This window comes from Lactuca serriola, chromosome 4 (assembly GCF_051521515.1).
Source record: "Lactuca serriola cultivar US96UC23 chromosome 4, Lser_US96UC23_V15, whole genome shotgun sequence".
NCBI lineage: Eukaryota > Viridiplantae > Streptophyta > Magnoliopsida > Asterales > Asteraceae > Lactuca > Lactuca serriola.
In genome coordinates, this window is record NC_136411.1 from 62,355,848 (window position 1) to 62,366,242 (window position 10,395).

General features: G+C 35.4%; 1 protein-coding gene across 1 annotated transcript; it reads left to right on the top strand.

Annotated features, from left to right (window-relative positions):
- The first annotated feature begins 594 nt into the window (after positions 1 to 594).
- LOC145098433 (uncharacterized) lies at positions 595 to 1,569 on the top strand. The gene has a single exon (XM_079036070.1). It carries the CDS (start codon positions 595 to 597, stop codon positions 1,567 to 1,569), a length of 975 nt encoding a protein of 324 aa, XP_078892196.1.
- The last annotated feature ends 8,826 nt before the right edge of the window (positions 1,570 to 10,395 follow it).

The window sequence follows — 10,395 nt, forward strand, 5'->3', positions numbered from 1 at the left end:
TTCAAATACAGTATCATATTTAATATATAGGTTTCATTAGATCACATTTTCTAAACTAACTCGAGACCATTTATGAGCTTTTTAAAAGACATACATGCTTTTGAATTGCATTGAGAAAACTATACCTACTAGGCTACTACAATTATACATACATATATATATATATATATATATATATATATATATATATATATATATATATATATATATATATTAAATAATCAATGTACTACATACTTAAATCCAATAAAGCAACCTAACTTCAAATTTATTCTGTTTCATTTGTTTGAGGTCAGTGTAGACCAATATAGGGACCATGAGTTCTAGTTATAGCATGTTAATTAAGAAAGAATGGACCACAATTTACATGTTACCAAAGCAACAGTCGTAATATGAGCAAAAACAAAACAACTGGGGGTGAAGTGTAATATCTCCCCCATTTTTATACCCGCATACATTCTAAATGGTAGAACCTCATTCTCCAATTCTTACCCCCAACCATCACCGGCGGTGGCAGCACATCAGCACCGCCGTCTCCTCCTGGAAATTTCTCAAATATCGTAGGTATATGCACATAATTTCATATACCTATAGATGAGGTGTGAAAAGCACTGCACGGATCTAAGTAGTGTCTCCGGCGTCTGCGCTTCTTGTCTCCGGCAACGCCTGTTTAGGCTAATTGTTGCTCAGGAACAAGCGCAGGCCCAATCACTAGCAGGAAACACCTGTAATTCGGACACAAAACCGGCGTTACAGTGTTCTGTTTCTCCGTTCATCAGCCGTCAGAAGTCCGAGAACTCGGGGGCTCCCGTCGCAGCGGTCCAACGGCCGTATAACAAGCCTCGCCTTAATCATAGCCTCTCGGATCAAAGATTCTACAGCTCGCCGCAGATAGTGCTTAATACTGGAGGTTGCATCGGTGGTGCTTCATCCCAAAAGAAGAAACAGAGTTTAATTAGGTTATCTTCAATTTCGAATTTGTTCAGATCTAACAATCGAAACGGAGATGCAGATTCGGATCATAGATTTTCGGTTTCGAGTTCTAAGGAATCGTCTGGTGCTGCTGGCAATCCGACGTCGTTGACTTCATCTCCTTCGTGGTTCTCGAACGTTCTTCCAGGTGGTGGTGGTGCTGCTGGCCGCCAGAAGATGAAATCGTGTTACGTCGACGAGTCTTCAACAATCGCCGCTACCGGCGTGGTACGGAAGCAGCGGTACGTTCGAGATCGCGGAATGTCGCCTGCTGGATCTTCTGATGACGAATTCAACGATGCATCAAGTGATTACGAATCGGCAGAGTCATGTAAACAGACACCACGGAGAAATCCGGCTCATCATACAATCCGACCTGCCGGCGTTAACAGGAGTGTTTCTGGATTGATTTTCTGTTTGAGTCCATTAGTGCGTGCGAGTCCTAACCGGTTATGGAACAACAAAGGAAAGCCACCGGCGGAAGCAGGCGGTGATTCCAGACCTCCGGTGGTGCCTCATCTCTCGTACACCAAGTCGTTCTGCGCCAACAGATCACGGAAGCTCGCCGACTTCGGCAGGTCCGATCCAAAGCGTTGATTTTCATGACCGTTAACACTGACCGAGTCACCTCATCACATTGAACCGCAAAGTGAAAGTACGGTTATACCCCTGGTATCTCTTTACGTCTTTTGTTCTTGACTTCTTGTTTATAAATTTTTATAATTATAATTATATGTAAATATGAATTCTCAACTAAAACTATATAGTATGAATTACAAATCCGCCCTCTATCATTCAAAATCGTTTTATTTTTCTGAATAAACAAAAAGAATGCGAAACAAATTGGTATTATTTTTTTTATTTGAATATTAATTTACACTTTCCTGTATTAATGTTCAAAAATAATCAATATAAGATTACAGTATAAATAATTATATGAAAACAACCCAAAACAGACGCTTTAAATGTCTTTGCTAATTTGAGTCGACTAAAAAGTTGGTAAACCATATTGCTAATTTTGGTCGAACGTTTTTAGGCTTATAAAAATGTTATTACACATTTTAAGCTTAGAAAAGTTAAATAATTTACAATCAAAATTGAAATATGATTGTTAAAAATCTCAATCGATCATGAAGTAGATGTTTCCGAGACACATTGATTGCTATGACATGGGTTAGTCAAATCATGGAAGACAAGTCAACTCTGGTTTGTTGTCATATATTGTCTTTAGTCATGTGTTCTTTTTATTATTATTGTTGGTTGGTTATATACCCCAGTGTCAATGTGATTGGTAGACTTTAAAGTCGTTACTCATTTTAATGTATTTTTGGAAATTTATTTTGAGCAAGTTGGATGATAATATATAAAGTGGGACTTATGAAGTTATGAGAATTGATGTTTTTCAATTAGGTGACTTATGTGAGTAAGGTTTGGTGATACTTGTTCAACTTTGTTACAAGTGAAAAATTAATTTGTTTATTGTTGTTAATATGTTTACAAGTAAATAATGGAGTATAAAATGTTCTTGATGTTTTATCTACCTTTTTGATCATTGTTATTTTGTCTCAAACAACTTATTAGGTGAAAACATTTACGTCATGCTTTAGTGGAAAGTGGTTGGTGCTTGTTCGCCTCGTTGGGAGGTAGCACATTATTAAATTCCATGCTTATTAAGATTTGGTAACCTTAATGAGTTAATTCCATGCTTATTAAATAAGAGTCGATGATTAAATTTGTAAGCAACACATATGCCCCCCCCCCCCCTGCATAGCGCATGAGAATAATTGTATGCCAAAAACATATTCAAAATTTTAGATGCATCCTAAATAAGCAAATTAGTTATAAACCAGTTATTACAATGAATATTATATATCAATAATAATGTTTTTTTAGTTTCTAACCAAAAGTCGGAACAAAATAAAATAACCATCTATTTAAAATCAATTGTATATATACAATCAAACATTAAAAGCATAAAAAACAATTGCATGAACTACATTAAAATTTAATATAAAAAGTATAATATACGGATATTATCTTTGAGAAACATATTATTGTGGACCACTTTAGGTGAAAAAAAATATAATTTAGCGATTTCCTAATGTACATCAACTCAAAGTTGAAATTTTGTATTATTAAAAATTTAAAATCATACTTTAATCCAGTTGACATATATAATATTTCAAATTCTTTTTCTAAAAAAAAATGTAAACCGAAAAAATTAAAATGTTTAATAAAATAAATTACATCTTATAACTAAAAGCTAATATAACTCAAATAAGTTGGATGCTGAGAGATATGTTTTATAAAGTTGTAATGTTGTAAAGGATTATGATTGATTATTTGGGTCAATTATACGGGAGGAGAGTGAAGTTGTAATGTTGTATATGATTATGATTGATTATTGGGATCGGTTATGCCGGAGGAGAGAGATAGGTAGCTCATGAGCTAAGAGATTAGAGAGACATGTCATTATATATATATATATATATATATATATATATATATATATATATATATATAGAGAGAGAGAGAGAGAGAGAGAGAGAGAGAGAAAGAGAGAGAGAGAGAGAGTTAGGTTCAAATGTTTTCACTATCTATTGTGTGCATGTATGACTGATTCTGGACCAATCATTTTAGTTATTTTAAGAAAGTAATTAATGTATATTAAATGCTGAAGATGTAATTAATATTCATTATATCTTCAACATGTAATATGCATTGATTACTTTCTTAAAATAACTAAAATGATTGGTCCAGAATCAGTTATGCATGCACACAATAGATAGTGAAAACAAAATAACCTAACCCTATATATATATATATATATATATATATATATATATATATATATATATATATATATATATATAAGGGTGAGATCGTTGAGAACTCATAGTTTCCTAAGAACCCAAACATTAAAGGTGGAACGTTAGATCAAAATTAACTTATTAAGGACACGATCATCATCTTACCAATCTCATTTAATGTTTAATTTTTTGTATTATTGAAAATAAAAATAAAAATGTCTAAAGATTAACATAATAAATCAAATTTTCGGAATTTGTTTTTTTTTAAATAGTTTTTGATTTATTTTTAAATACAGACTTTCAATTTTTTTAAAAACTCTATTTTTTTAAAAATATGAATTTTTTTTTAAACTACAATTTTTTTAATTATAAAGAAAAACTATAATTTTTACCCAAAAAAATCAAAGTTTTAGGTGCATATATGCATATTTCTCAAGTGCATATATGCATAATTCTTATACTATAATATTCGTAAGCAAATCATAAAAAGATCTATTTTTATTTTACTAATCTGTAAACACAATAGTATAAGTATTTTATTCAATACAAAATAAAATATAAAAAACAAAAAAATGCTACAAAATTTCAAAGCGTTTTCATGTCTTCACGTCAAGATTTCCATATTTTTCTTCAATTTATCACTTTTCGCTTCTTCGATAATTTCCACAAATTCTTCCAAATTTACAAGAAAATAAATAAAAAATAAAAAAAGAACAATTACACAAAATGCATGCGTGCATATAGATGTAATTCATATGTATTTAACTTGTGAATCACATGTGATACATATGTGAATTAGATGTGATTTACATGTGAATAACATATATTCATATGTGAATTGCACGTTATTTACATGTGAACCACATGTAATTCATATGTGATTCACTTTTGATTGACATTTTATTTCCATGTGAATCACATCTAATTTAACAACGTAAAATAAAAGTGAATCATATGTGATTCATTAGTGATTTATATGTAAATCACATGAGATTTAGTGATTCATTTGTGAATTACATATTATTTACATGTGAATCACATATAATTCATATGCGATTCACTTGTGATTTACATGTGTCCAACAACATATCCATGCGAACCACTTGCAAATATTCCATCAGTTAATAATGCATATTCCTGCAAATTTTCAAGAATTTATATCTCATCACTTACCAATTGACACGATCTACACAATTTTTACCCTCAGTTTCACATAAACGATGCCATTGAAATTTCGCTAACCAATTTACACGATCCACACAATTTTTACCCTCAGTTTCACATAAACGATGCCATTGAAAATTTGAACTTTTTGTGCTTATTACAATGATTATTTGCAAGGTTCATGGGAAAAACACAGAAACAATATATTAATTTAGTGCTCTATTGGTTCATTCTGTTAACACCTGATTCACCAATCATCAATAATGAATTTGGAGAAGTTAGATCAATAAAGCATTCATTTGTTATTGGTTTGACTATATTCTGTTAATTTACTTATTTGAGGTAAGCTAATTGAATGTATATCCAAATAAGTAAAAAATCTACAAAAAACAAAAGAAGAAAAATGCATCTTACACGCTAAACAGTTAACTCAAATAAACGTAGCGTCCAAACCTAAGTCTTTTCTTTAGACGCACTATTAACATCAATTGAAACTTGAAAACAGACTAATCAAAATCAGAGCTCAAATTAGAATTAGAACACCAAAATTGAGGAAAATTAAATTAAATTTTAATCCTGTTTAACAACAATAAGCTCTCTAGAATCGAGATTCATGCCCTCATACATTTAACCAAAAACCCTGCACCTAATCAATTTACCCTTACGCCACTGGATAAAATGAACCTTCTCATCATTATCTTTTACCACATGTGGCAGTGAAGGTAGAAATAAGGAAGTTTTGGAGAAAACTCTTAACTTGCGAATACATGAATGGATTTTTTCGGCTAGGTATAACACTCGAGAATTTGGTATGTTTCCCTTTTATCCCCTTATGCTAAATATTTATCTTTTTGGTCCCTAGCTAGTACGTGGGGAGTACTTTATGAGTACACTTAGCGTACTTGCTCTTTTCTAGATGCAGGATTCACCCATATACACGGGGCGTACGTGGAGTACACATGGTGTACGTGGTGCAGGGATAAACCATATTTTTAGGGTTTGCACCCTATTTAAGCAACTTATACCACCTTTGGACATTCTATTGATCGGCCTCCATCACTCTCTACCCTAAAAACGAAACCCTAAGTGCCTCTTGTGAGTTTTGAGCTTGAAAGTGGGATTTGGTGGTGTTTTAGTGAGAAGAACAAGAAGAAGAAAAAAGAACACTTGGAGATTGCTTGGGAGTAGCTTGGGCTTGTAGATCCAAGGTCATCTTCATTTTAACAAGTCATTTGAGGTAAAAAGCTCCCATCTTGATGATTCTTTTTGCTAGATCCAACTTAGGGTGTTATTCATGTAATTTGGGGTCTTTTGAGCTAAAGTTGAGGTTATGATCTACTCCAGAAGCCATGGATGTGAGATCTTAGATCTTTGCTCCATTGAGGTCCCTTGTCCAATGTAATCTTTATGAGAAACATTGGCCCATGCTAGTGTTAAGAGCCTTATTAAGCTTCTTTTTTAGTGTTGGGACCCATTAAGTCATGCATGGGTGTAAAGTTGCCAATTTTACGTGTTAAGTCACCATTTAGGATTAGATCTAGAAGTTTGGCTTAATGGTTTAATCAAATAAGTGCTTAATGATTTGGGTTGGTAATCAGGGGAGTACGCGGGGCGTACCCAGCTAGTATGCTGTGAGTACTGGCCCTGGAAGGAGTACGCTCAGCGTATGAGCTGAGTACGCCCCGTGTACTCAGCAGATTGACTTTGGGCCATATTTTTGGCTTTTAGGGTTTGGCCCTTTTTGGACCATTGAATTTTTAATTTTGGGCCATGGATAGACCATGGACTTCCTTGGGATTAGTTCCATAATAGTTTTTGGGCCCAATTTGGATGTTGAGCCACATTGGGCCTTGGGATGCCATTTAAGGAATTTAGGCCTTTTTAGTAGATGGGTTGGGCCTTGGTTTTGGTCCAAGTAAGGGAAACGGTAAAATGGTATTTTACCCTAGATATTGGTCAAGTAGCTTAGATTCTTGATTATGGGTTGAGATCCAATTATTAATTGGATATTTATTTGTTGATGTTAGCGCGGGAATTTTTCGGACCAGCAGTCTGAGATTTATCTACGAGATATTACAGCTTGAGGTGAGTTTCCTCACTATGTTTAGTGGGTCGAAGGCACCAATGTCGACCCATGGTTTGTTATGATTAGTATGCTAGTTGTCTGCATGACTCCTGCATGTGTTATGTGTTTTATGTGTGTCGGGCGGGACCGATGCCAGGCAAGGCCTGATGATTATATTATATGTTGTTTATCTTTGTGATTTTTGCATGTGTTTGTGTGGTTGCATGATTATCGGGTGGGGCCTGATGACTGACGGGTCTGTTTACCGAGCGAGACTCGATGTCGAGTGTTAGAAATATGGTTTAGTGGCACTTAGAAATCTGAGAATCGTGATAATCACTTTCAAATCGAAGTATTTGGGTGGTACTCCCAAATCCTCAATTGGATAAGACTCAGATAAAATCAGAGAGAAAATAAAGAGAGATTGAGATGGTGTAATTTCGTGAGTACCAGAAAAGTGACTAAAATTGGTTATAAACCTGTCTTATCCGAAAAACTGTCAAAACTGTCATATAACAATTTTTCTCAACAGTAAAAACTGTCATAAATCCGGGTTTTATATAAAGATTAATTCAAAGTCAAAACCGGGTCAAATATTCAAAATGCGTTGTCAGCACCAAAATGCGTGGGAGCACGGTCCACATACGCCTTAACCCTTGGTTAGCCAAGCACCACAAGATCATTATTCACCTACAAGAACTTTTCTTTCCATTTCTTCTTGGATTTTTGTTCGTGAATAAGGGTAGGGAATCCCCGCCGACGAGAAAGGCTTTGGGTCCCAAACTGGGTGGAAGCGTTGAAGAAGTGCTTGAATGCCGGAACAGTTGGTTGACAACCTAGAGCGCGACAGAGGAGATCAAAACCTACTATCTTGTTTATAGCAATGGGAGTCAACTCCCTCACTGAAAACCCGTATTCACGGATGATCAGATTAAAGAAGTTGGTGGTAGGCAAACGAAGACCTGCCTTGAATACGACGATCAGAATCCTGACTTTTGCCCTCAGGCGGGCTGTAAAGTGACGCGTTAGAAAAAGGAATGTGTACGTCATGTTCGGGAACAAACCCGAATCAGAATTGAAAAGATTCCCACTCTTCAGCAGTGAGATTTCTCTCCAGAGAATGAGAGGAATCCATGAAATAGTTCGAAGGAAAAGACGAAATGATTTCTTTCGAATAAGAACTTAAAGAAAGAAAGGTATCAGGTGAGGATGACGTACCAGGATAAGCAGAGGTTTAAATACCAAAAAAGGGGAAGTGAACCATTTCCATGATGAGACTGTCGAAGAGTGGCGATTTTTCCCTAACAACCGCATAGTCCATCAATAGTAGTTCGCCACGTGCCTAGGAATAGACCAGAACGACGCCACTACGTCACAAACGCATACGCCTACTGGTCTAAGGGACTTGTTAACGTTACCCTGTACGGTCATGTTACACTTAACGAAAGGCCTAGACGGAGTGTTAACATGCTAGTACCTTGGCCGAGACCCGGTCTTGGCCCACGTGATGCAGCGTCGGGTTGATAACTCACTTCCCATCATAAGGAAAGAACATTCCACGTGATCTCCTCGTTAACCCAAAGCTAAACAGAAGGCGACAAATAGCTCATGTGACGCCCATAACTGAAGTCACCTGACAGTTAGTTAGCGTGGGCAAATATCCCAGTAAGAGGAGGCTACGTCTCACACTAATCGGACGAGGTCCTCACGATCCGTTAGAAGCAGGTATAAAAAGATCTCTTCCGCCTCAAGGAAGGGATCCATCTTCTCTCTCACAAATATTACCCTAAAATTACCTCTCTCAGAAATCTAACTTGATCGTCGGAGCGACGTCCTGGGAGAATACCCGGACGTCCTTTAACGATTATTCTTTGTGTTGTGTTCTCAAGAAAACTCTCAAGGCAGATCCATTTTCTGGCATCCACACCCTTGTTGCACTTGTCACAACAAGTTCCAACTCCATTTAGGCTCCAAATATGCATCCAGTTGCTCCTAAAGCACTATTTCACTCGAACTATCTGAAGTTGATATAAAAAATATGAACAATACATGAATTCTAATAAAATATATGAGCTGAACACTATTTAAATAAATGACATGAAAATGTACAAAATATGATGCTAAATGATAATAAAAACTACCCTAAAAAGATGCATAAAATGACATCTAATAGTTACACTCAAGGGACCAAAAAGTGACAAATATGATAATTAACAAGATCTATGAAACCAATGAGCAAGTTTGAAGCTTTTTACTCACAATGGTCTTGGAATGAAGTAACCTTGTTGGATCTATACTTGAACCCTTCTTCTATGCACTTTTCCACCGCCTTGGTCTTCAAGATTCCACCTTCCAATGGAGAAAGAGGCTCATTAATGATTCCAAGGCTCAAAACAAGTGACAGGAGGCTAGGGTTTCTCAAGGAATGGTCTTAGGTGATAGAGGTTGGTCATGAGAGGGTTTCCCATAAGTTAGAGCCCTTAAATAGGGCTCAAAACTGAAGAATTAGTTTTTTGATTTACCGCGACTACGCCCTGCGTATCCTAAGTTATGCCATGCATAGCCCACTAAAAATGTGATCCACACTTAGCAAGTTACGTCATGTGTAACCTGACTACACCCTGTGTAAGACAAAACTCCCAATTTTCACTTCAACTTCAAATAACCATAACTTCTTCGTTTCAACTCCATTTCCGGCATTCTTTATATGCACAGAAAGGTATTGAAGATCCCCACAGTTCTATATAATTAATCTTGACTTAAAACATACCGAACTAAACTACTTAATTCATGAAAGCAATCCAAAACATCACTTTTCCCATTTTACTCATTGACTCCAAAGCACAAACCAAGGGATTGGATCACATAACCATTATTATCAACATCCAATAGGTTATAAGCCTTATTACATTGAAGCCCAAAGCCTCTACTTGATCCTTTTATTGTCCACAATCCCGAAATAATAAACTTCTCGAAACAGGATGTTACACGGGGGATTTAGACTTGCGATCGTGGACACCGACCATCTACGGTGGTTTTGGACGTGGAACATTAAACACATCCACCGTACAACTATGGAATAAGTTGAAACAAAACATAAAAACATACATATTTTATATTAATAAGAATGATCATACATACAAAATCATTTATCTTTTATTTTTTCGAACTGGAATTTTGGATAGTCAGATGAGAATTTTTTTTCTCTCTAACTCATGTTTTTACTCCACTCATTTTCTAAATAATTTCCCAAAACTCACAATCTACAACCCTATCCATATGTCAACTTGTTTTATCCACCATTCAATTACTTGGATGTCTTTTTTGCTGTCAACTAATTGTTTTTTTGTTTCTTCAATAGCCCCTATAATATCTTTTCTTTGT

What these genes read in the sequence shown, in the direction of transcription:
- LOC145098433 (XM_079036070.1), top strand. Translation starts at nt 595, where the DNA reads ATGAGGTGTGAAAAGCACTGCACGGATCTAAGTAGTGTCTCCGGCGTC.